This window comes from Chaetodon auriga, chromosome 9 (assembly GCF_051107435.1).
Source record: "Chaetodon auriga isolate fChaAug3 chromosome 9, fChaAug3.hap1, whole genome shotgun sequence".
NCBI classification, from domain to species: domain Eukaryota; kingdom Metazoa; phylum Chordata; class Actinopteri; order Chaetodontiformes; family Chaetodontidae; genus Chaetodon; species Chaetodon auriga.
Genome location: NC_135082.1, coordinates 15682648 through 15709823, shown reverse-complemented (window position 1 = coordinate 15709823; position 27176 = coordinate 15682648). Strand labels below are relative to the sequence as shown.

General features: G+C 43.0%; 1 protein-coding gene across 2 annotated transcripts; it reads left to right on the top strand.

Moving 5' to 3' along the window:
• The first annotated feature begins 87 nt into the window (after positions 1 to 87).
• Positions 88 to 26653, top strand: kcnip1a (Kv channel interacting protein 1 a). Of its 2 annotated transcripts, none has more exons than XM_076738847.1 (8): positions 88 to 748; positions 21389 to 21513; positions 22441 to 22510; positions 22594 to 22664; positions 22764 to 22871; positions 23002 to 23106; positions 24459 to 24521; positions 24958 to 26652. In XM_076738847.1, exons 1-8 carry the CDS (start codon positions 691 to 693, stop codon positions 25003 to 25005), a joined length of 648 nt encoding a protein of 215 aa, XP_076594962.1. In that variant the 5' UTR covers positions 88 to 690; the 3' UTR covers positions 25006 to 26652. The 2 variants fall into 2 exon arrangements, with proteins under 2 accessions (XP_076594962.1, XP_076594963.1); XM_076738848.1 differs by lacking the exon at positions 88 to 748 and adding an exon at positions 11767 to 12122 and having other exon boundaries at positions 24958 to 26653.
• Positions 26654 to 27176: the final 523 nt, after the last annotated feature.

The window sequence follows — 27176 nt, the reverse complement described above, 5'->3', positions numbered from 1 at the left end:
CTCTCTCTCTCTCTCTCTCACACACACACACACCCCTCTCCCTCTCTCTGTCTCTGTCTTTTCCTGTGCAACAGTGTGCAATCCCTCTTTCCCCACAAGACAGACAAAGCGAAAGAGCGACTGAGATGAACAGGAGGGAAGAAGGAGCAGAAAGAAGCAGAGACAGAGAGGCAGAGACATAAAGAGGCACAGAGGAATTGATGGAATGACAGTCTGGTGGCAGGGGACACACTGACAGAGAGAGAGAAAGACAAGAAAGAGGGAGGGGGTGCACGGTAGAGGGAGAGATAGACGGGATGCAAAATAGGCAGCTTCAGTGACAGCGTAGACAAAGGTAGCTTCAGAGTGCATGTGCGCCCTCTATTCATTCACACACTCTCTCGCTCTCTCTCTCTCTCTCTCTCACACACACACACACACACACCCTCTCTCTCTTTCTCACTCACTCACTCACACAGACACATGCACACACCCTCGAGCAGAAGCAGCAGAGCTGTGTGGGTGTGAGGCAGCATGAGAAGTGATATCTGTACTTCCACACATACAGCTGGCTGATGGACTAACTTAATTACATCACACACACCTACTGTACGCACACTTGCGAGCGCACCTTGATTATAGGTGGGCAGAAACACACAGACACACACACGCGCGAGAGCTCACACAACCTGTCTGCAGCCAGAAGTCAACATGGGTCTTGTGATGGGAACCTTTTCCATGCAATCCAAGCAGGTGAACTACCACAAAGGTAAGAATTCTTTTTTCTTTGGTATCATCAAATTCCTTCTTCAAACACACTCAGGATGTGTGCGTCTTCTTCAATGTGAGCACATGCATGTGGCCGTTATATGAGAGACGCACCTGTCATGTTGTGCGTTACTGCCTTAATGACAGAGTCGTGTATGTTTGCTCGCAGAGTCATGAATATTGCACAAGAAGTGCATTATGGGAACGAGTTGAATGCATTCTGAGCAGCAACGTAAAGTTGGCAGAAAAATGTCATTCATTCATTATTGGTTTATGATGCAATCTCCAGGCCATCTGTCCTGTGGATTTAGAACTAGAAAAAGGAAATGTGTGTGTGTGCGTGCGTTGCCGTGCCATTGGGGATGTCTATAAAAGGTGATGGTATTTACCCCTGCCTCCTCCCCAGACCAACCTGCTTCCTGTCTGCCCTGCTACTGTTTGACAGGGTGAAAATGGCACTGACACTTGACGCATGTATGCGTTCATAGTCACAAACAAATGTGCGCAGCTTTGTCCATGAAAATATTTATGCACATAATTCACTCCTATGCGAGGAGTGTGTGTTAGGGGGTGTCCAGTTTTGTGTGTGTTTTGTGATGGCGGTGGCAGCGGCGCGTCTATGTGCGTATTAAATCAGTGTGGTGTAATCCATCAGCCTTTGGCCATGGTCTGTCCTGCGTCTGTTGACCTCAAACCTGATGGTTATCACCAGCAGACACAGAGCTGCATTGCACAGACTGAAGAGACAGAAAACTGGAGTCAGATCATGTTTCACCACACTGTCACATGTGGCAAAAGATGCTGAAATTCCTTATTGGACCATTAACCCGTCAGCTAGTTATTGAGATCATGTGAAACAGACTGTGTGTTACATGTTCTGTGACAAACACTGTGGAGGCGATGGAAGTGATGTAAATTATGTGCTGTGAACGTTGTGCACGTCCCTCAGGAAAAATGCCTGTCTATATTTTCTGTGTTATACCTGTCAAACACAGCAGTCAGACCACACTGAGTGTTTGAAATGGCTGTAAAAACACTTTAGAGACCCTACAAATGTTGTTTCTGAAATACAGGCATATATAGCATCTTGCGTGGGTTGTTTATTTTAATTCTCGACCTGCGCCTCATTTCATCGCATGGCAACAGCTCTCAGCAGATACTTCAGATCTGTGCCGAAGAGATACTTGAGGCGCATTTTCAAGGTGGATGTTTTCCATTGCCTGAAATATGAAACCTATAGAAAGATTACTGAGACAACAGAGACGTCTCGTCCATGTTGTCCTCTTCCATTTTTGAGCACAATCCATTTACTAGTTGGAGAAGGCAACAATGCTTACGAAGCAACTGAGATATATTTTTATCCCGTTTTGTGCGGGAAAAGCTCTCCTCTAGTTAGGCTAACCTTTAAATAGCAGTCACTTTGAAGTTTGCACTGTTGGGGTGTGAGGAAGAGGGCGATAGATGAGAAAAAGTGGGAGAGAAAAATTGAGAAAAGTTGAGAGTGCAGGGGATGTTGCACCTCAGGGGGTTGCAGTGTGAGCGTCAATGAATGTGTGTGTGTGTGTGTGTGTGTGTGTGTGTGTGTGTGTGTGTGTTTCACCATCTGCTGCAGTGTTATAAAAAGTGGCCTAATGAAAGCAGGGCAGGATTCATTTTACATGGAAGGTTGGCCCATCCTTGATGGCAGCCCAACATGAGGCAACAACCAGCTGGGATGGACCCAAAGTTTACTTGCAGAACTTTTAAAAAATGTATTCTGAGATACAGTTTGACTGTGCAGGACAGAGGTGTGGACTGTGACAGGCTCGGGTCAAACTGATGGATCTGATGACTTTAGGACGACATTTAAAAGACTTATAATTCGACCATGATGACTCACGGCTTGGACTTTATCCGTACCATTCCTGACTTGGAGAGAGTCAATATCCTCCTAAGACAAAAATAAATATGTTACAAAAAAGTGTGCAGCCAATGACATCTTTATTTTTTTGGCTTGTAACAGATGACACATTTGGCAGTTCAGACCAGCAGACAGACAAACAGATGATACCTCAGATTCTCTCATTTAGAGACTGTGCTGCAGAGATGAAACATGAAGCAGTAAGTTTAATAAGGATTCATCATTTCTATAGATCGTCTGTACCAGCTGTTATTCTGTTGAACATTTTGTCAGTGGTGAACGGTGCATGTTGACTTGTTCGGGACTCCAAGCACAGAGTTTAGGATTTGCTCGGGCTGCAACTAACAGTTATTTTCATTGTCGATTATTTTCTCGATTAATCAATTAGTTGGATCCATAAAATGTCTGAAAATGGTGAAAAATGTCCCAAAGCCCGAGATGATGTCCTCAAACATGTTGTCCACAACACAAACATACTCACTTTACTGTCACAGAGGAATTTAGTTCAAACCGATTAACTGATTATCAAAAAAGTTGGCGATTCATTTGATAGTCAACAACTAATTAAGGAATTGTTGCAGTTCTATTCATAGCTCAGACTCGAGACTTATCACGTGCAAAACAATGACTGGTCGTCTCAGTTAATCGCGTTTTAGGTTTGGAAGTCATTTACTGGTCTTTATAATTCAAAAGTAAGAAATCACAGCAGACAGCAAACATTTCATTTAGTCAGTTAATGACTTTTAGCAAAAGCTGTCTGGTGCTCTAATGTCATTTTTTATGTTTCATCAGTCATTTAGCAATAATGGAAGACCACATTTTGCAAATAACAGTCTGATACAAGAACAAAAAACAGGTCCCTCTGCCCGCGTGTAGTGCACTGCAGATGATTAAACAATAAAGATGCAACAGTTTCCCACATAAAAACGGCTTTAGAGAGCTCCTCGGGTCTTTTCATTCTCAGCCTGACGTTTAATAGAGCTGACTCCTCTCTGCTTTATGTGTGTTTATGTGTGTTCTCAGGTGTGTTGTACTGCACAAGAGGACCTAATAAATGCAGACAGTGAACCAGTATCCTGACTGGACAGTGGTCAGTGTAGCATTTTTTCCCCACTGACCCACTTGGTTGTACTGGCCCCTTGTATATTTTCCTTGCCCTCGTAGTCAAAAAATGAAAATAACTCGTTTCTTTTTCATAGTTTAATAATTTATGATAACATTTCAGCGAAAATAGAACAGTGAGAGACAGAACAGCAGTTGTTTGTAAGACACTGGTGAGTGTTCCCACCTCCACCCCCCTGGCAAATGCCCTGATATTGCAAAACTTACTCAAAATGACATTTCAATCCTTCGCTTATACTAAAAGATATTCGGTAAAATTGACATTACAGTACATTTTAGGGACGCCATTACTATTATTACTATCATTTTTGTAATGATGATGACGACGATGATGCTGCTCTTGTTATTATCCGTCCTTGTCTGATGCAAGCATCCTGAATAGTGAGACAGCCCACAAATTTGGCAAGGATGGAAACAATAAATCAAACACACCCGTCCAGGCACTCTGTGTGTACAGTCAGAGCCCATGAAGGCTCATTGCTTGTTTAGACTGCAGTCCACGTTGTTTGAATAAAACTGAACACTATGAAACATCATGACTTATTTTGTGTCTGCCTGGGAGATTTGAGCAAGAAACGACAGCCTGCCAAAAACCTGCAGCACTCCACTCTGTGTGTATCTTAATCACAGGACCACCAGGATGTCCCGTCATCAGTGCTTTTCTTGTAAAATTGCTTTGACAAGGGGCCACAAGCAGATGATGCTTTATGTTAAGGGAACGCAGGTCATGAAATGTTGAGAGCGTTTCCTGTAGGTATGCATGCCTACAAGTTTTGCCATCCTTTAACCCTCTGGTGGCTCTGGAGGTGGAGCAGGGCAGGTATTAATAGCAGGGTTAGTGGCTTGATGCTCAGCTGCAACCTCCTGCCTGTTTCAAAGTACCCTTGAGCAAGATGCTAAACCCGACTTGCTCACCATGACCAGGTCTGTGCTGTGCATGCTGAATGAGAGCCACACTGTACTTTGGCATGAAAGCGCTAAACAAATTCAGCCCCTTTACAGGCTTATCCAGAGCGTTTTATAGTGAGGAATTCACTGAAATGAATTCGAGAGAGTAGCTATACAAAGTGAAGCAGGTGTTTTTGTTTTTGGTGAGGCGTACTAAATGAAGCTGAACTAATGCTGTGGCCTACATCAACTCATAGCTTTTCCTCCAGAGGAACTAGAAAGCCCAGATATTAGCCAGTGTCCTAACCAGCCACATACGGCCATAGGTTGCCATTAAGGAATTTATAAGTCTTTTGTCACCTGGGGCCAAAAAATAAATTTATCCACTGTCACAGTGCTCAAACTACTCTGCTCCTATGAAATATTTCCCAGTGGGTATGTTATAAACTACAAAACCTGCACCTTGCCGACACATTCATCTCCCTGTCAGTTCGCTCCATTTGTTTTTGCCTCTACTTTCATTTCTCTGTACTCTCTCGCTCTGTCAAGTGAATTTTCCCTCTCCCTCTCTTTGTCTTGCTCGCTCTCACCTCATTTCACCCCCTCATTTTGTCTTTTATGTGTTTCTCCCTTCAAGTTTTTCTTCTTCCACTCCCCGAGCCGCTCTCTTCTTGATCTATGGCTATTCGTCTGCCTTTGCTGTTTATCTCAGGGTTTCTGTCTCTTTCTGTCTGTCTGTCTCTTTTGCTCTCTCAAGCCCTCACATCTCTTTGTGTTGTGAGTTTTGCACAGAAGATAGCCTTGTTCTACTCTCAAGATCACTGCAGCTCCTTGACGCTTTCATGTGGAGTTTCAGTTTGGGGCCGGAAGAATATATGTAAATAGAATAGTTGTGTATGTGAGTCTTCTGGAGACCAGGCGTGTTTGGCTCAATGTTTCCATCTGCTGCAGGGCTAAAGAGCTGAGGGGAGAGGAGCCCTGTTTCTTTAATAGGCTTTAAAGTTTCCACCCCTCTCCCTCATCCCTGCACATCAAAAGAAGTGCACCAAAAGGGCCAATTAGGACAGCAAATGAGCTTTATTAGGCACATGGCAACATGAAAACATGTTTCTGGTTAATCCCGTGCCCGAAGCACGTGTGTGTGACTGAGTTCAATTGTGCAGTGATGAAACTGTGATATTACAGCCTCGTATCTCATATTTCTTTGCATTCTATTCGACACTCTATAGATTTTCACGCAACGTACCATTTCTATTTAAAAAACAAAAAAACAAAAATCTGCCCATTTAAGATCCTGTGTCAGTGTTTGATCTTTCAGTGCTGCAAATTAAACCCACGTTCAAGCATTTTATTAGATAAAAAAAAATCAATATACTGTATAAATAAGGATATATTTGCATAATATTTGCAGGCAAATGCTTTGCTCAATTCTTGGAAGATAAACAACATTTTCCATGCAATTTATCTCCGTAGACAGCTCAGCCCTGTGCTTGCCTTCAGGCCTTTGTGATACTGGAGCCAATGAGAGAAATGCAGATGAAGAATATAGATAGCTACTTAGCTCCGACTATGTGGTGAGGCCTGTATGCACAGTTATGACAGCAGTGACGCACCTCACTTGAACTGAATTAATGTGGCAGCTGAAATGAGGCACATATAGAGCGAACTGTAGATGTGGCCAGTAGCATTTTACACCACATGCTCTGCAGCTAACTGAGATCTCAGTTAATTTAAATTTAGACTTCTGTTTTCAGCAGTTTCTGGACATAAAGAGAACATGTCTATGCAGCTTATGTTATGTTGATGGTATACTTCTAGTGATCCCTTGAGTTAAATGAGATACTCAAAAAAAAGAAAAAAAAATTGTATTGATTGCATTCCCATACCAACCTGTGAAGTCTGTATGTAATATGAACACAAGGGGGTGGAGGTTAGGCAAACACAACAAATTAGTAATTTACATATCCCTTACAGTAATGAAGCCCTACAGGAATGGTTTCACGCCTTATAAAAACAAACTGTTTCCTTAATTATTAACAAACAAGCAACTACTGAGGGGACCGTGTGTCGCCAAGTAAATCTGCAGACCTCTGAGCAATAAATATCTCTTGCGGTGTGAAGGATGGACAGAGGAAGAGATGAAGAACTCCAGTGATCCACTACATAAAAAACTCAAGTGAGTCTGTAAGAAAAGAGGAATGGGGGAGATTTATCATTGCTTTCACTGACACTCTGCAGCATGTTTCTATTTGTTTCGCTGCACACTGACACTGGAAATAACACTGACTGTTCAGCTGTTAAATAAGTATGTAATCTGACTCTAAGAATGTGTGTGTGTGTGTGTGTGTCCATGTTTGTGTGCTCCTGGTTTTGCTGTAAATAATGCATGACGTGTCCCTGTGCCTTCATAAGCATCAGGTCAGTAACTCATGGTCCACAGTTATGTCATGCGCTTGATAGATATCTTCATCTCGACACATGCAAAACAAATACATGCAAGAGAAATACAAATCTTAACTTTGTGGAATTCAACACACATTTCTGTTTTCTGTTGTTGCACTGCAGGACTGCAGCTAGAGAGATTATTTTCATTATTGATTGACTGGGTGATTTTTTTTTTCGTGTGTGTGGGCATTTTCATGCATCCCTAATACTTTGCGAGATGTGTGAGAATTTAAGGATCATGCATTTGCTTCGTGGGCACAGTGGAAAAATCCTATTAGGCCAAGGTGGCATATTTAAATCAGTTGTTTTATCCCACCACTAGTCCAAAAGACAGCCAAAAGACAGTCAGTTTACTCTCATACACGGCACAGAAAAGCTTCAAATCCTCACACTTGAGAGACTGGAAATAGTCAAATGTTTGTCACTGTGGTTTAAGAATTATGCAATTTACCAGTTATCAAATAGTTGACAATTTTCGGTCGATCGACCAATGGATTAATCAACTAATTATTTTAACTGAGTGCACTGAAACTACTTAATACTGTTGGAACTCAGCCCCTTCAGGAGCTGCACTTCCAATGGATTGTCTGTCACTCTGAGCTCTTTCTGTTCCTCTTTCAATCCTGCAGGCAAAACCCTCTTTAAACAACCTCTCGAATCCGGATGAGTATCTTCCTGCTGCTCCCTCCCTGTGCCAGTGTGTGTGTGTGTGCGTGCGTGTGTGTGTCCTAAGTCATCACATCCCTTGTCAAACTAGTTAGCCTTGAGAATGATGGCGGAGCACAAAGCATGTCCGAGAGGAAGATGACTCTATTCCCTTCGCTCGGTGTCTCTCTTTGGTTTTTCTCATCGATTCCCTCGTTAATCACTCTCCATCTCCTATTCAAACTTTACCTCCTTCCTTCTCTCACTCCTGCTTTAGTCTTCTCTTTCCTCTCCACGCGTCCATCCCACCTCCCCTCCACCACTATTTCTCACTCTCTCCATTTATCTATGTCCCTATTTACCCCCTCCATCTCTCTTTTTCTCTTTTCCTCCTCTCCCTAGATGATGACAGATCAATAGCAGAGGCTCCTTTAATTATTCCCTTTTTCATAATGTGATGGGAGCTGGCAAGAGGCTCAGCATGTGTCCACTAATAAAGATACAGAGGAGTGTCTGTGTGAGAAGTCATTTGGACAGCGGTAGATATTAGTATTGATTTTCCTAATAGACGTGTTCTACCCTGTAGAAAGAAACCCTGATGCTCCTGATGAGTAATTGCCGAAGCCTTGTGCGCTGACAAGACAGCGTCATACGGCAACATGATGGATTTAGAATCGAACTGTTTAGAAGGAAAATGGTGAGTTTTCCTGTCGCAGGCCTGCAGCTTAGCACTGAGGTTGGTCTGAATGTGCCGCTTTGAAGAGCTGAGCTGATTTTCTGGAGCTTCCAACGGCCGGTTTAATCTAAATCAAGATCTTTAGAGTTTCATTTTCTCTCACGCTCGCTCCTCCATTTTTGCCTCTCATTCCCTTTGTTCCTCCACCCTCTTCTCTGGAAATTTAGTGTTTGCGTGTCCCACTTGCTCTCTCTCCTCTGCCTTTTCTTTCTCGCGATGCCTCTCGCCCACTCTCTTGGCTCTTGTTACCCACTTCTTTCTCTTTCTTTCGCTCTCTGCCGCGCACTCTAATCTCCAGCTGGAAGCTTTCCTGGTGTGTTTCCTCTGTCTTCTTCATCTTTCATTGCCAAATATGTTTCCATCTCCGCCCTCCGCCCGCTTTTTTCCTTCCTCTTATGCGCTGCTGTCCTACTCGTCCCACTCTTGCAGTTTTCTCCTCTGCCTCTTATCCTCTCTTTCCTTAAAAGTGTGACAGGGGTCTTGTAAAACAGTCTGCAGCCATTCCCTCACATGCCTGCAGGGAAACACCAGGCAATTCGGGAGCAATATTGTACACACACAAACACAAAAACAAACACAGTCGCACACACACACACACACACACACACACACACACACACACACACACACACACACTCTCACTCTCGCTGCTCCTCGCTGCTCCACAGACTTTGAAATGATTGCTTGAAGGAGAAACATTTCTGTCAGTGTGTGGAAACGGGCCTGTCAGAGACCGGAGGGAGATAGAGAAGGATAGAGATTTGAGATTGGAACAAGCCGGGAACAGTGTTTGAAACGACAGGAACACTAGGCCGAGACGTTTGCAGAGATTTATAGGGAGAGATGGCCTGATAGAGGTGTATTTGCGTTGGCCATACGCCTGGAGACAAATTCACAGATAAGGGGGGTGAGAGAGATGGATAGATATGGTTTAAGGCTAAAGATGAAGTAGGCAGCAGTGAAGATAGGGAGAAATCATTTTGATAGCCTGTAAATTCCTATAGGCACAACACAAACTGTGTGTTGTATAGCAGAGCGAGCTGAGAGGAAGAGCTGTGTGTGTGTGTGTGTGTGTGTGTGTGTGTGTGTGTGTGTGTGTGTGTGTTTGTGTAGCAGGAACAGGTTATGCTATGTTTGGATGCCACTAGAGTCCACAGGGACCTCATCCTATGATCAGCCATTCTTTCTGCCCGCAGTTGGTGCATGTGCAAAATGTATGCGTGTACATATGTGAGCTTCTGTGTGTGTGTAAGCATATGTGTGCGTAAGCATGTGTGTGAGTGTGTGTGTGGGCAGGGAGAAAGCGTTGCTCCCCACTGCTGTCCATTCTGTCTCTCTCGCTGTTGTGAAAAAAAAAAAAATCACAGAAGCAGATTGTAGATTTTTTACTCACCAAACTAAATCTTTCCAGCTGAATCTTCCCATACGGCTTCCGAACAATCACGCCTCGTTCATTATTCACCATCAGCAGACAAAAAGTGCCCCATATTCGGAGCAGTTGCCACATTTGCAGAAGCGTTATTATGCATGGCGGAGTGGAGAGAAAACGACAGCCTGTCTATTCTCCAGATCGACTCCTGAAACCTCGCCTGCAAATCCTGACATATGTGTCGTTTGCAGAAGCCATCGCGACTCTGTTAAACATTATGTTTTGCTCATTTGGCGGAAAAAGGAAGATCTGAAATGTTTTCATCTTCTTGATGTCGCTTTGATCATAGCTGACAATGACATTTTTACATGTTGTGCTCGGGACATCAGCCAGGTCAGTGATGAGAGGGTGAGAGCAGAGACACTGACACTGCTCTCTCCACTACATTTCTTTGACAGCTATAGTTTGATTTATTGTTTATTTCTTTATTTGTGAGGGACAAGTGGAGAAAAACATTGACTGTTGCAGAAGCGGCGTTGGAATCTCTCATACAGGTGTATATAGCTGAAACTAACTTCCAACACCAGTCCCCTCATTGGTAACAGTGATTGGGTATGAAAGGAGCATCCTGGAAAGGCTCAGTCATTCACAAGCGAGGATGGAGCGAGGTTCACTTAAACACAGTTCCTTCGTAAATGATTGCATTCTGTTTTTATTCACATTTTTTTTTCTTTTGGAAGCAAAAACATGCTTCAAACAATGCTTATTTCCGATGAATGCATTGATTGTTGACATTGACATTTGAGTGTGGAAATTCTCTAACATGTTTAGGTTTGAGGTCACAGTTAAAGGTTACGTTGCACTGGACTCCATTATAGTATTGAGAGGTGTTTAAAGACACTTCGACGATTTACTGCTGCTACTTTGCTTTTACTTAGAAGTAAAACATCATAGTACTTCTTCCCCTGCTCCATCCTTGTAATATATGCTTTGCATGTGCATGCTATGCAAGTACGGTCCATGTTGGGATTTCTGGTGTGTGTGCACGCAGCTCTTACAGGCAAGACCACACTTGTGCAGCATTATCTGACACTTGTCTTGATCCCTCTATTTCTACCATGTTAAATATCTCATTCTTCTGGCCCCTTGGCTTTTCCTGCTTTTAATCTCTCTCTCTTCTCACATCCTTGACTTTAAGCCTTCTTTCTCCTTTCTGCCCTCTTCCTGCCTGCCTGTCTCTCTCTTCCCTCCTCTCTTCCTACTCTGGGAGCCAATCTGCCACACACACACACACACACACACACACACACACACACACACACACACACACACACACACACACACACACACTTTCTCTCTCTTTTTATCCATCCCCTGTTAGCCTGTGTGTGTGTGTGTGTGTGTGGGGGGGGGGGGGTATTATGGATGGATGAACAGGAATGATGGATGGAGGGAATGGAGGTGTTGATGGATTGAAGTGGCCTTTTCATGAACAAACTGGGATGTTGAGGAAAGACGCACAAGTGACGCACAGGGCTTTCCGAATTTTTCTCAAATGTACGTGTTTTCCCCTCATTCCATAATTCATTTTTACCTCTCAAGTCAGTATTTCAGCATGTATATTTTTGCATATTTGTCCTCCATCAGAGGAAACCAGATGCATTTAGGTGTGAAATGCAACAGGGCATGTTTGTTGTTTTTTTTTTTCCAGTGTGATTCACAGAGTGTTATCACTTACAAATCAGTGGGTACACTCACATTAATTCATAATTTAATGAATCAACATCCTGGCGTTTTCATACTGAATCACTGATGCTCTGCTCAGGCTCTTGGCTTGCGGGTGAAGGTGGGAGGGAGTGAGGGAGGGAGGCTACAACCCCTAATGAAAAACAAGGAAATCGGAGGGAGGGAGATAGTGTGTGGGAGAGCGTGGGGAGAAAAGAGGGGAGAGAGAGAGAGAAAGAGAGGAGGAGCACTGTGAGATGGAGTGAGAAAGCATGAAAGGAGGGATGATAGAAAGAGGGTTTCTGCCAAGAGAGGAGGAGGCGAGTGGGAGAGAGAGAGGAGGGTGAGAAGAGGAAAGAGGGCGCTGGAGCGTGTGTGTGTGTCGGTGTGTGTCGGTGTGTGTGTGCGTGCGTTCTAACCATCCAAACACGTGACAAAGAGATACAGACTTCAGCATACAGACGCGCTTGTTTCCACGACGGCAAACATGGGGGCTGTGGTGGGTACGCTGACCATGCAGACCAAGCAGAGGAGGCCGTCCAGGGGTGAGGGAACGCACACACAAACACAAACACACACATGCACACACACATGCACATGTCTGTACCCTCATACACAGATAAATGAACATAAACACACAGAATTTTCTCTCTTTGTACTGAACACATGCATGCACACATGTATACAGTGAAACTTTTAACAGTGTGTTTCATTGTATATTCCTCACACACACACACACACACACACACACACTCCAGTACAAATACACAGCATATGTGCATGAGCTGCAGACAAAAGATTAATAACTGCCAGTATTTCAGAGGGCGTATGTTTTATAGTGTGTGTGTGTGTGTGTGTGTGTGTGTGTGTGTGTGTGTGTCTGTCTGTGCGCGCGCGTGTGTATGAGAGAGAGAGAATGCGAGAGACCAACAGGTGTTCCCCGAGGAAAAAGAGTATCTTTTCATTCTACAAAGTTGTCATGTGATACTGTGTGTGTGTGTGTGTGTGTCTGTGTGTGTGATTGTTGCTGAGCTTATCTTTTTTGACAGAGCAAACCAAGGGAGGAGAGTAAGAGCTTCTTTGACTGTGTTTGAGCCTGTGTGTGTGTGTGTGTGTGTGTGTGTGTGTGTGTGTGTGTGTGTGTGTGCGCCAGTGTCGCCGTGTGTGCAGGCGTGTGCATCGACGCTGGTAAACACACACATGTCGAAGGTATTTGTCACTCTGCTCACACACCACTTTTCCGTCTAGCTGTTACCTTGGAAGCACGGTAGCCATGGCAACAAAAGATGTCAGTTTTGGGGTGGGAGGGGTTGGTGGGGGGTGTGGGCGAGGGGGAGTTTGATGAGATTGGGGTATTCCTAAGTAAGCCAAGGCCACGTGAAAGAGACCGAGATAGCGAGAGATGCAAGTATGCAGATGAAGCGAGGAGGGAGATTTTTTATGGAGACCTGTTGCCTGTCAGAAATGTTTTCCTCCCTCGTTACTCATTCTAATAAATGCATGTAAACCTCATTGATATAAATCAAACAAATCCAAACTCGCTGAGCGGGAGATCAGTCCCACACTCAAAACGTCCCCTATTAATAGCGTGCGCCCATTTAAACTTATTTGTTGAAGCAGGCTATTATCGCCGTTTCTGTGCAAATTAAACCATACAGGACATTTTCCAAGTGAGTGCATATGGCTCCTTTCATCTTTTAAATATGTTTTTTTTTTTTTCTTTCTCCACAAGCTCAAACAAACACCTTCTCCCACGGGTGTTTAAAAAAAAGGCAAGGCGTAGATTTGTTGCTGCTTTGAATAATGAGGTGGTTGTAGATGCACTCACATTGTGGAAACGTGTGAAATGTGACTCTTCTCGCAAATGAAAGCTATTTTTACCTCCACAAATGTCCCCATAATGGGCTGTAAAGCTGGAGCTGTTTGGAGGAGGTTGTTTGTAATTCTGGCGTTGTGTTGTGGTACTTCAGCGTCTCTCCCTCTCCTGCTCTGACATGTTCACCGTATGCAGGATTAGTGCAGCGGGGCTTGTATGTGTGCAGCCGCGTCGCAGATAACTTGTTATCCGGGATCGTGACACCGACAGCAACACTGAGGGGGAGACAGTGCACGGCTGTAATATTGTGAGATTAGATAGCTACATGATTGATCCTCTGAGCACGAGCTCATCACTGTGTTCTGAAGAAAAAAAAAATTGAAAAGAGGAACGCCTCGCTGCCTTTGCATCCTTAATATTTGCACGCCTGCTTGTCTGGACTGTCTGTTTTCATCAAGGCTGCTTGTTGTTCTCTCAACTTGCTTTGTTTTCTGTCAAGCGTTCTGCTCTTTTCTCCTGACAGCCTCTCTTTGGCGATAGTGCTCTCCTACCTGTTGTCTTGTCTGCCCGGTTTTTGTCTTTTTGCTGGCTAACTGCTGCTTTCCTCCTCATCTGTCGTGGTGACCTCTCACGGCTCCTCTCTCGAGCAAGATTTTCACCTGCTATTTTTCTCCCCTCCCTGGTGAATTTTCTCCTCTCTTGCTCCCTACAGCAGTGTTGTCTCTTGCCCCTTTGCCTCCTCAGTCACTCCTCTGCTGCTCCTCTTATCTTGCTTTCTTTGTGATTTCTCCTGCCTCCCCACTATTCAACCTTGTCTTCTTCTACTTGTTTTTTTCCCATCATCTCACATCTTTCTCTGCTTCTGCTCCTTCCTCCTCTCCCTGTTGTTTTCCCCTTTTCTCCCTCCCACTCCTTTTCCACGCTTATTTCTCTTTATCTCACTTCTAATTTTCCCCGCCACACTCTCACATGCCGCCACCTGCTCCTGGCATCCTCATCTTCTCCCTCTCTCCTCTCTCTCTCTCATGCCTCCATTCTTCCTCTCATTTGCTCCCTTTCTCCATCACCCACGCTCCCATTAGCTGGTGTGAGTGCTTATTAAGTCATCTCATCATTCTCCACTCTTGGCATCCAGCAGTGTATGTGTGTGTGTGTGTGTGTGTGTGTGTGTGTGTGTGTGTGTGTGTGTATGTATGTGTGTTTGCCTTTGTGTGTGCATTTGGTTGTGTATTTCAGCACATTCTTAGTCTAGACATGTATTTACTCAAAAATCAATATTGGCATGCTACTATGTGTGTGTAAATGAGCTGTATTTGACTCATTCTTCCCAAACATTTAATCACGAATGGCACCCTAATATGTGAGGAAGTGACATTAGGTGGATTTGTGTGTGTGTGTTCGTGTTTGTGCCTTACATACACATAAACACACAACACTGCAGCCACCCTCCAGCACTTCAGTCCTCCTTCACAGGCTGAGGATTAGTAAGCAAACAGATGTATGTGTGTGCGTGTGTGTGTGTGGGGGGGGTGGGGGGGTGGGGGTGCATTGGAGTGCATATTGTTTTATACACTCGGGTGCTTAATAGTTTATCTGTGACCCTTGAAATAATGTGTTCATGTTTGTCTTGTTTGAGGGTGTGCGACTGGATGCATGTGGTGAAGTGTGTGTGTGTGTGTGTGTGTATACATGTGTTTGAGCAAGTCATTGGACTTTCAGTGAACTGCCCAAAGGCCAGCCAGGGATTGGTCCCGTGTCCACTGGCTTGGATGTTGACTGTGCAAAAACAATGCGTCTCAGAACAAGAGCTTGAATTCACGCCGGGGAACATGATTATGTTGTGCTGCTCTCGCATGGTGTAAATGGGACTGCTGCAGCTAAAATCTATTTTTAAGATACTTCATCCATACCTCCAGGGAGCCCGTGGCCATGAGCTGCTACTTTCCTGGATAGTGCTCTCCACCATTAAAGAGGCCGGTGAGAGCAGGCCCTCTCCGTCGCCGCCTGGACGACAGATTAGGCTAATTCAGATTATGCAAATGGCACACTCTCTGGTAAGGATTACAGGCCACAGTACGAGAAGGAAAGAGAGAACATGGCAGAGGGAGAGGAGAGTTTGGCAGAGTGAAATGAGATAAGAAACGGGGGAGAAAGGAGGATTTGGTGGGAAACAGAAGAAAGGAAGAGATGCCGGAGAAATTAGAACTAACATTAAACACCAGAGGCAGCAGCAGCTGGAGGGAAACTAGGAGTTAAATCCTGGTTCTGGGCTGGAGGAAATGTGTGCCCACTGATGTAGGAGGTATTTTTTGTGACAGGTTGCTGGCTGGGGAAAGTGACAGGCAGTCTTTCTTTGCTGACAGTTCAGGCCACCAGTTAATACTCCAAACAAGCTCTGAAAGAAAAGGGTTCAGGCTTTTGGTCACTGTCAAACTCCACAGCTTATAATAGCTTGTGTAATAAATAGAAGTGAAACTCTCAAGGTGGCTTTCTGGGTTGGGTTTATTGAGGTTATTTTCCTAACCTGCGAAGTTTGCAGACTCAGTTTCATACAGGTTTCTGCTGTTTGCAATAAAAACTCTGCAATAGTGCACCGCCACAGCACTCATAAGTATTAATCTTTTAAAGGAGGTTTACTGGACTAAAATCTTAGAATTGGACCTTTGCTTACAAAAGCTTGTATCTCTGACACTGCAGCCAAATTATTCACATTTTCAAAGATGATAAAACAGAGTCCTTCCTGTGCACTGGCAGGGGATAGCGGGAGTGCACCATCCACTCCCTAATATCCATGAATGGATCACTAAACAGGCCAGGCACGGTGCCAGTGGGTCAGGGAGCCCCTGAGCAGGAGCCTGACTTGGCTTCCATTAAAATGTATAAGTCTTGCACCATGGTATACTAATGGTATACTGTTTATCGCATTTGGATGTGTGTGCTTTTGCATCCTTTTCGGATATATTTTATCATTACACACTGCAGAGCATCTTATTGAATCAAAAACTGCTTTCTATATAAAATTGGATTACTATTATTATATGATTAACATGTGAAATGTGTTGTCATGTGGTAAATTCACAAGTTCTTTTAAATGCCTTTTTAACACATGCTTAGGCCACAATTTGTCATTTTAATCTCTCTGAAGGGTTTAACAAAATACAACATGCATCACAAGGTTTTGATGCTTTCTTTTAATCCTTTGTTACAGCAGAACTGGTATAATATCAGTGGTAAGGAGTGTCAGTGTGGATAAACGGGGAGCTTTCTCCTTCACTGTGCCTGAGAGATATACCATGACAGAAATATTGCTGAGTGGTCACAGCAAGAAGCCGCTAAAGGTTGATTACTTGAACGAACACAATACACACTCAATCGTCCTTATCAAGTGATGTTTACACTACCGAGCATCTTTTAAATGTCTTGCAAATTAAATTAAATGCTACTCTTGCCAGTACATTTAATTTTACCCAGCACTGCTGCAACAGTAAATAGAACAGTAAATAAAGCGAACCTTCAATTGACAACTCTGTGGGACACCTCTTCACAGAGCAGAGTCCCCTGCATCCTGCAAGGCAGCGACTACACTTCAGCTCTTTGGGCAATCACAGCATCTTTTCACATGCACGTTAAGACTATAAAGAGTGCCAGGTGGTCACAGCAGAGAGGTGCTACAGAGAATATTTCATGTTTATTTCACTGTGATGTTTATATCTTGAGAACATTTTATTTTATTATACAAAGACGACATTTTGTTCTGATTTTCTGAGCATTATTACGACGTGAGTAATCATATCGTCTAAATCTGAAGTACCACATGTGATGAAATGTGCAACACGTCTTCATTAGCTTTGACACACACTGGCGTCCTCTGTGTTGGTGTCTGCTGCCTCCTGCTGGTACGCACAGGTTGCAGCAGGTTATATTCATACATTGCACATGCAATACAATATTAAATCTGCATAGAGTCCACATTACAGATTAGGTTTGATTTTCATAATTACTGATTTACATTAAGTGTTATTTACATTGCAGAGTGAGTTATATTAAAGGTACTCTGGCATGTTTGGTTAGAAAAGTCACTTTGTAGTAAATTAAGCCTCCTGTTGTTTGGGGATGACTGTGTGTCTTAATGGAGCCAATTAATCAAGTGCTGATCTGCGCACGCACACACACACACACACACACACACACACACACACACACACACACACACACACACACACACGCACAGGTGTGCACGGTCTCAACACAAGCACATATGGTCACACGGCAGAAGGTGAGTATATCATTGTAACAGAGCGCTCAGGTCGGACCCTCGAGTTGAAGCCTAGTTCCCAAAGAGTGAAGGACACAGTGACTGTAACAGAGGGGGAGTGGGGGTGGTGGGGGGGGCACAGAGAGACAGAGAGAGAGAGAGAGAGAGAGAGAGAGAGTTAGTGAGATGGAGTGAAGGTCAGGATAAAGAGAGGGAGATGCCCCAGGGAATAGAGAAACAGGGGGATAAAAAGACAGAGATAGAGAGGGGCAGGTGAGTGCTGAGCTCACTGTAAGAGGAAGCAGGATAGATAGAAAGTTTACGAGAGAGAGAGAGAATGTAGAGAAACAAGTTTAAAAGTTTACAATAGGTTTTCATATTTCTCTGAGCTAGAAGTAAATGAATAAGAAGAGAGTTGGAGGCCAGAGGAAAGAAGAAAGAAATAATCAAAATGGAAAGAGAGCAGCAGGGTGAGAACAGCTTGCACACCTTAGCCATCATTCTGCTGTGCTGTGGGGCCGTCAAAATGCTGCACCTGCTGGGAGTCATCACTGTAGAGGGTGAGTCAGTGCTACATCTGCTATCAGTGTCATCCAGCACTAACCCGATCAGCAACGATGTCAGTCTGTGAGCAAGTTACTGGGAAAAAAGAAATAAAAGATGCGGATGATTCACGTGGGGATGCTCGATACATGTGGGCTTCAGCTGCTACTTTCTCAGAAAATCAAAGGAATAAACACACATAAATAAACAAGCAGGGAATAAATGTTACAAGCAGCGTTGAATTCTGAACTGCTGCCATTAACAGCTCATAGTATTGGCTCACTGTAGAGGGCTTGTTTGTTTTTTAATCTCTGATGCTTTTGATATTTTAAATCTGCTTTGGCCAACAGTCTCATACATGGTTTGTTTACTTATAGATCTGCTGCAACAGTCAATAATTGCTATTACTATAATATCTGGTGTAATCCAGTTTCTAGAAAACTGAGCCTAATACAGCTACAACTAGCTGACATCTCACTAAGCTAATCATTTTAATGGATAATTACTTTGATAATTACTTTAAGTAATATCAAATGGCATCACTTGTGTTCCTCCCACTACTTTACTTTTATAGGATGTTGTCATCGATGAAGTCCACCTCCTGTAATTTACAATTCTGAAGTTCTTGTCTTCATGCATGAATACTTTCTAGCTGGTGATATCAGTTAATGGTATACACATAAGTCTATTTGCTTCCTGCGTTTTTATATCATAATGTCGCACATAACTTTACATGCATGGCTTTGGTTCGTGCGTACATATCTTTGTACATGCTGAAATTTATTTGCCCTGCTGACATTGGTTTCTGCAATAATTTGAATATAAGAGAAAGATGAGAGAGAAATGGGGAAATAATTGCTTTCTGTCCACACAAACAGCTGCATGTTAACGCTTTTCTCTCGTAAGTTCGGTGTTTGCTATTTGAGGAAAATTAACTGAAGGAGTAGAAAACAATTCTAAACCCGAATGCTAACTGATCCTGACTCTCGCACTTGTGTTGTTAATTAAGTCAGTTCTGTCTTTTTAAGGGTCTTAATGCATGCTAATATATGCTGATTCAAAACACATTCAAGTGACTGGTGTGACTTTTTCATTCTTCTTTATGAGGCAATTTTACTTTGAGACAGGATGTCCTGTGCTTATTCTGTGTAAGCATGGAGTGTGACGGTGACTGTGCAGGTGTCATCGAGGTTTTAATGTGGACAATAGAGCGGCAGTGAAGCCAATCAGAGGAGTGCATACTATTTAACTCTATAGGTTCATGAATGGCTGTAAGACTGTTAGACCAAACCAGAAAAAATGAAAGTAGGTGCAGGTGTGATGCTGATTTATGTGTGCAGTGAACAGTTGGATTTGTGTGTGGAATACAGTTTGAAGAAAAGTGCATGTGCATCTGATGTAATGTGTTATCTGTGTTGTGTGCGTGCATGTGTGTAATTATGCAGTATACAGTAGGCTACACCTGACGACTACTGGGAACTGGGTGTGGATAATCTCACCTTGGGCACGAGTGTGGACGTCCACCCTAATGCCTGACTAAACTGCCTGAGTGATGAAACGAATGGCCTTCAGGGGCTGTGTGCGTGTGTGTGTGTGTGTGTGTGTGTGTGTGTGTGTGTGTGTGTGTGTGAGGAAACGGACAGGAGTTATATAAAGAGAGCCTACTAAGCAACTCAACATAAGTTATACAAATTCATAATGTAATGATGCAGCTTTAATGTAGAAAATCAGTGGGCCCAGTGTAACGAGGTTTTGCTGGACAACATAATGGATTATTGTCTTTCATGTTGACTATTCCAGTGTAAAATTAGTGGCATTGTGTTTTGCTTGCTGTATTTGAGTGACAAATTGAGATTTAGCAGTTCAAAGGGATGTAACATCACAGCTGACATTTACATTCAGACTCACTTTGGCTCTTAAACCATGATGACAACACTTCTTTGAAGTTATTTACGTGGAAAGGCCTGCAGGTGTGCTAAGTGGGAGCACTGGATGCTGAATCTAACAAGGCGAGGCTGTTGACTGGGGTTTAATTTAGCAGTGAGAGGACGTTGCCTTTGCCTGGCACAATGAAAACGCTGACCTGGTACCCATGATTCACCGAGAGAGAGCCACTGAAGAGGTGTTGGTGTAATGAAGCTTTACAAAGTGTTAATGGTTTGGCCATACAGATAAAAATGCTTCTATTTCAAGACTGTTGATGTTTCAAAATCTGGATTGCCAAGGACAGTGAGAACGTTGCACTCAGCGACACTTTGTTAAAGCGGAGAGGGAGCTCTTAAAAATGCTTTGGCTCACTCGTGGTGGGCTTTGTGGACTGCTGTGATGACTGTACTTCACATGTAAATGCTAAGAAGACAGAGGAAATTGCACTTGAACGCCATGCAGCTCTTTGGATGTGAAGTCAGCTCTTGTAAATGAATAGAGGTCTACGCAGGCAGCAGGCTAGACTGACGCAAGGTCTAAATGTGTGCACATGTCAACAGTCCATCCTCCAAAACATTCCTATTACAAGGACATATTAGATCAATGCGCCGTACTATCTTACTCCTTAACCACCTTTTTTTTTTTTTTTTTTTTTTTCTTTGGTCTAGCATTTTAATAGTGTTCATTATGACCACTTTATCATATTCTGAATTTTTATTACTATTTCTATTAAATTATGCGCAGTTATAACAGTATGCATAATTATTACATTGTAGATTGCTTCAGGGAGTATGTGCGCACTCGTTCAAGTGTGGAGATGAGTGTCTGAGATGGAGAGAGGGGAGGTGTCATGTCCACCTATAGGCACTGTGAGCGTGTGTGTGTGTGTGTGTGTGTGTGTGTGTGTGCAGTCTCAGAGTCAGTGGTTTGTCCTCTCTCCCCTCCCCTCCAGCGAGGAGAGTAATGAGTTGTTAATCAAAGGGCCGGTGAGAGGAGGAACATGGAGCTGTTAGACTGTCCTCTACCCCTCATCGTCTCTCCTCTCCGCTCCTTCCCTTTTATATTTCTGCCTAATAGAATAAAAAAAAAGAATATTCAAACTTGACGTGTGCAGATTATTTCACTGCGGCACTGTGTCCTCTTTCCTGACCATGTATCCACTTCCTTCTTTTCTTCATCACTTGGATTGTCAATCCTTCCTTTCGTTTACTTTCTCACTTTTTATTACTTGAGTTAAATAATGTTGCATTTATGTGTGTGTGTTCCTCCAGACAAAGCTGACGATGACCTGGAGATGACCATGGTGTGCCATCGACCAGAGGGCCTCGACCAGCTAGAAGCTCAGACTAACTTCAGCAAAAGAGAGCTCCAAGTGCTCTACCGGGGCTTTAAGAATGTAGGTGGCGGTGCAGGTGCACTCCTCTAAGCAAAATGTGATGTTATTGTATTCGTTTGTGAATGAAAGTATTTACTAAGCAGCTTTAATCCTTCATTGTCATCCCGGCTTGTGTTGTAACCCAGGTTACACCTACTGCTGCCTCAATGTTCTGTAGGAGTTCACACAATATGAAAATCCATCGCCTGTCTCTAAACTAATCAAATGAGAGGGGTATGACAAAAACTGAACAAAAACTTCATTGAAAGAAAGAAAGAAAGAAAGAAAGCATTTTATTGATCCTTCATGGAGTAAAGAAAAATTTGACACTTCATACTTTATTATTATTCATTACACACATAGGCCCGAAATGCACACACAAGCATCGACACAAGATCTATCAAAGACATGCATTGGTGAAGAGGTTTCAGATCGAGGAGGCTGCCGCATAGTCACTGCTCCATCCAGTTAGGGGTTCAGTGCCTTGTTCAAGGGCACCTTCGCAGCGCACAGAAAGTGGAACCTTCATATTACCTTGCTGAAGATCTATTTTGGTTGAAATCCCTAAATGAAGACTGTGAATGTAATAAATGCCACAGTATTAGAACAGAATAAGGTGTCACAAAGGGACAGATGGATGATTTTAGTGTCTGGTTTGGCTTTCACCTTAATTAAAGCTCTATGTAAAGATTTGCTCAACAGTGACACCCTGGACAGAAGGTCAGAATTTGCAACTGCAGTCTGTTGTTCTTCAGTTGATAATACACCTTCAATCACATAGAGGTTTAACGAACTGTCATTCTGTCATCAACGTTGTCTAATCCTAATTTATTCCATCACTCTCCCTCCGTCTGTTAAACCCTCACTCAGTCTCTCTTTTTGACCTGTCAGGATCAATGTCTATCTCTCACCTTCTCACCCTCTCTTCCTAACCCCCCCCCCCCCCAGGAGTGTCCCAGTGGTGTCGTAAACGAGGAAACTTTCAAGCAAATATACTCCCAGTTCTTCCCACATGGAGGTAAAGAGAGACTGTGTGTTGTCCCGTTTGTGTATTTGTCTCTGCGTTGTTCTACCCCGTGTTTTCTTCTTCTTCTCCTGCAGATGCCAGCACCTACGCACATTTCCTCTTCAACGCATTTGACTCAGCACATACCGGCTCCATAAAGTTTGAGGTTTGCTTCATTCATGCATTTTTGCACACTCACTCACTCACTCACTCACTCAAAGAGTATTTTTCAGTTTTTTCATTCTGTCCTTCTTCTCTCATTCAGGACTTTGTGACAGCTCTATCCATCCTGCTGAGGGGCTCCGTCACAGAGAAGCTCCAGTGGACCTTCAACCTGTACGATATCAACAGGGACGGATACATCAACAAAGAGGTGTGTGTTTGTGGATGTGTTCGAGCTTGACCTTCATTATTTCTCCAATTGTGCTGAAATGCACTTTGTGTTTGTATTGTTATGTTAATCTCACACTCATTTGTGTGTGTCCTTCTGTTGTGTTTCACAGGAGATGACAGACATTGTTAGAGCCATATATGACATGATGGGGAAGTACACTTACCCTGTGTTGAAAACTGACGCACCCAAACAGCATGTGGATGCCTTTTTTCAGGTAACAACACCCGAGTCCTTTATTTTATTTCAGCAACAGAAATATTGATTGATAATGCAATGATGGATCAGTCACACGCATGATTTAAATTTCAAGAAGCAGCAACAGCAGCAAAAAACAACTGGGTAGTTTGGATGAGCAGTGATATCCACCGTGGATAAAGAGCAATTAAAGAGCGTGAAGCACACTAAACTTGAGAAAGTGATTTATGAGAAGTGTAGAAACAACACAGCAAAGAGTGCAGAAAAATACCAAATGACAGTGAGTTCAGAGAAAAAGCTACTGATTTTAGCAGCAGTGGTGGAAGTCTTCAGATCCTGTGTTTAAAGATCCACTGGGTGGGATTTAAGAGGATCTACTGGCAGAAATCGAATGCAATATTCAGAATTATGTTTTCATTATGAATAATCACCTGAAAATATGAATTGTGTCGACATTACCTCAGACTGAGCTCTTTATATCTACGGAGGGAGCGAGTCCTCTTCCACAGGGTCCAACATGTCGCAGCGCCATGTCTCTACAGTAGCCCAGAACAGACAAACCAAACACAGACTCCTTTCGCTTTTTCAGCATTTTTAGCATCCACCGTAAATTCTCTTGCACACTTGGAAAAGGGAGGGATGTTCAGTTGGTCGCAATCTGCAACCTCACCACTAGATGCCACTCAATCCTGCACTCTGGTCCTTTAAGTCAAAGTACTAATGCCACACTTGAAGTACCCTGTAGAAGTCTTGCATTCCAAAGCTATCTTAAATAAAAGTACGTTAGTGTTATCAGCAAATTTGCTGAAAAATTATGCAGAAATTCTGCAGAAAAATGGTGCCGGTCAGTCTTTTACTGTTACACCTTTATGTGATTTATATTAATGTTCTGGTGCAACCTGCTGTTTGAGGTTGGGCTAGTTTTAACTTATTTATATTGCTTGGTGGTTTAATCTACAGCAGTACATTGTATCATATAAGACCATCACAGTCGGTGTCCTGAGAGAGCCACATATTTCTAAAAAGTTAATTTTTCATGAGCTCTGAAAAACAGCCCTTTTTTCACCTTTGTGACAATGCATTTTCCAGCTAATCCAAGTGTTTTCATATGGTTTATTTGTCTTAAGAAGTAGATTTTTTTCAGACCATAAAGGAGCACTTAATCCTTTAGTTTATCAGATTTTTTTAAACTCGAAATCCCCAAATTTGGACATACACGATTTTCACCAGACAGCAGAGGACATGACAAATTCTAATAATTAAAATTCTAGTATTTTACAAACTACATGTGTATCTATGGTTGATACCTTAACATCTTCCCCGGCACACCTTGAACAGAAGGCTTGACAGCGTGTCCTTTACTCTCCACAGAAAATGGATAAAAACAGAGATGGTGTGGTCACACTTGATGAATTCATCCTGTCTTGTCAAGAGGTACTGTTTGCTTATTTTCTTAAAGTCCTCCTGACAATCCCTTTAACTTGGCAATAGGCCTTTTCCACCAAGAACATTTTGACAAGTCACAGTAGGAAAAGCACAGACGTAAATGAAAAAATGAATTCCACTTATGGAACAGAACCATCGCTAATATTACTATTATATAGTCAACATGTCTGATGCTATTGTAGCTTTTTGCATGAAAACTCAAGGAATTTTACTTACTACTTGCAAAAGAAAAGGCCTCACTGTACGGCCTATTAATTATGATCTTTGCAACCTTTCACATCAAGGTGTTTATCTGCAGAGATCACAGACTAACATTTTACAGGCGTTCACTGCCCCCTAGTGGCCAGTAAACTGAATTAAATGGTGATGTTGAATGACTTTCTCCTCGCTGCCAGCTTCTTCATTTTCGATCCTCTTTCCACAGGATGAAAACATCATGAGGTCTCTACAGCTCTTTGAGAATGTCATCTAGACAACAGAGACGCTGCAACAAGACGAAAGCAGAGAGCGAGAGGAGAGGAGAGAACAAAGACGGTGGAGAAGGAGGGATGAACGAGAGGAAAGGAACAGTGTGGCTTGCAGATGAAACAGAACAAAGACCTTGACAATCTGTGTCGGACGGTTGCCACAGAACTTCATGGAAGGCGTCTTGCTGTAACAAATCCATGGTATCAAAACCACCCCCGGTTTTGGAAAATGCCAATAAGACTGAAACCCTTCATTTGACCTTTCTGTGACCATTTACCTCCGTCTCCGTCTCCCTCGTTTGTTGCTGACATTACGGTTGCTGTCACCTTGGACATCGTGTAAATACCGATTCTCTCACATTTGGTCAAGTGCTTTTCTGATATATGTAAACTGAACCACATTATCAAGCATTCCTAAAAGCAGCTTAGCAGTGAGATCAAACAAATGCAAACTTTGTGCATTACGTGCTTAAATAACAGCTGTTTTCATCCTAAATTCCTGTGTGAGCAGAACAAATGTGAGCAATATTGTGAAGCATGCAAGACAGAGGCCTGCGGCGCATTTAACGTAGGCCTGTGTGTGCCATGTAAAAACTTGGCGGCAATATACTCTTGCTAAGTGCATATTTGGGAAGCCACGGTCTGGGTGCAGCATCTCATGGACCCATCTGTTCACAGACGTCCGCTGAATTCAGACGCAGGCCTGTAAAGGTTTGCAGAGCTGAATTTGACCTCAGCCAGCTTGCGGCAGTCTTATGTCTCGTGACGGCTTCTTCATAAAGCCCTCTTTACTCCTACTGTGTGTGTGTTCCAGTGGTGTCGGTCAGTGTTTCAGTGTTGTAACGACTCGACTGTAGATATCTAACCGTTGAATCTGTGGCTTCTTCTCGCTGTATGGAGTCATTCACGTCTTGTCTGTGTGTTTCTGATTCTGTCTATCTTTCTGTCCAGATGGATATAACTGTAATTATTCTACCCTCGATGAAAAGTCCATTTAGAGGTTTCCTGGCACACAGACGCAGACAGATACAGGGACGTGCATGTGTTTGTGTGTGTGTGGTGTCCTGATGTAAAGTTTCTGTTTGCCTGAATAAAAAATAGTGTCATTTTTCTAGCATGTGTCTTGTGGACATCAGTCCAGCTCAACTGACAGCGTTTCTGCTCGAGTGGAGAGTTTTGGCGTCAGTTCTGTCTGTTTGGAAAAAAAATATGTCGACTCAGAGCGACCAAACCTTTCACTGTGAGGGAGAGACAGAGGAGGGGAGCTAGAGGGAGGGATTCTGGAGGAAGAATGAAGGAAGACAAAGACGAGAGAATAAGACAGAGGACGGGAGAGACCTTTTCACTGACTCTGAAGGAATGGAAGCCATGTTTCAAACAAGAGCCATCGTTTCGAAGATTGAGCAGGACAAACAAAATACAGATTTGTAAGTGATTTACTGTCATTCCCACTCACTGTGCTACCAATAGTGTAAGAAAAATCCTCAGTGAGATGCAGCTCATCTCAAATGTACCCAGACACACGTCCAGATAGACGGACAGACAGCAAGACCAGGAAGACAAACAGATAGACAGCTTAAAACTGTCAGAATGAAATCCATGTGTGTATTGAAATATTGTATAAAATCATTATATTTATCAATAAACTTTTCAAGAAACAAAAATTCATGTGTGCTTTTTTTTTTTTTTTTTTTTTTTTTACATCTTGTCGCTCCATAACTTTTTCCTTTTCATAGCTTAGAATTACTACGTATTAAAACCTTAAAATCATTTTTTTATGGTGCGCCATAAAAAGCACAAGCAAGAAAGAAAAAAAAAAAAAGGAGTCACAAGAACGGTTTATACTGTTATTTACACATATACAGTGAAAGTACAAAAAGGGTTGTACATTTGTGCCTTGATCCCAGAGGACACGGCCCACAAATAAAGCAAGATAATGTGCATATGGAAAAACGTCACCACCATCACTGAACATGCATCACTCCCTTTATTACCCAACTTACAGCCTCTTTCATATTTTCTTCACTTCTCCCCCCGCTAATCCTGGCATCTATTTTCCTTTTATTACTGCTCATGAAAACATTTTCCCCATAATGTAACATTTTGGGCACCATTTTCTCAGGTTATGGTGGTGCGCCACACCTGTGTAAGCACAGGTGATTGTGTAGTCGGAGTG

What these genes read in the sequence shown, in the direction of transcription:
- kcnip1a (XM_076738848.1), top strand. Translation starts at nt 12,065, where the DNA reads ATGGGGGCTGTGGTGGGTACGCTGACCATGCAGACCAAGCAGAGGAGG. An exon ending in GCAGAGGAGGCCGTCCAGGG is followed by an intron (nt 12,123 to 21,388) that starts GTGAGGGAACGC and finishes GTGTTCCTCCAG; the next exon opens with ACAAAGCTGACGATGACCTG. An exon ending in TCTACCGGGGCTTTAAGAAT is followed by an intron (nt 21,514 to 22,440) that starts GTAGGTGGCGGT and finishes CCCCCCCCCCAG; the next exon opens with GAGTGTCCCAGTGGTGTCGT.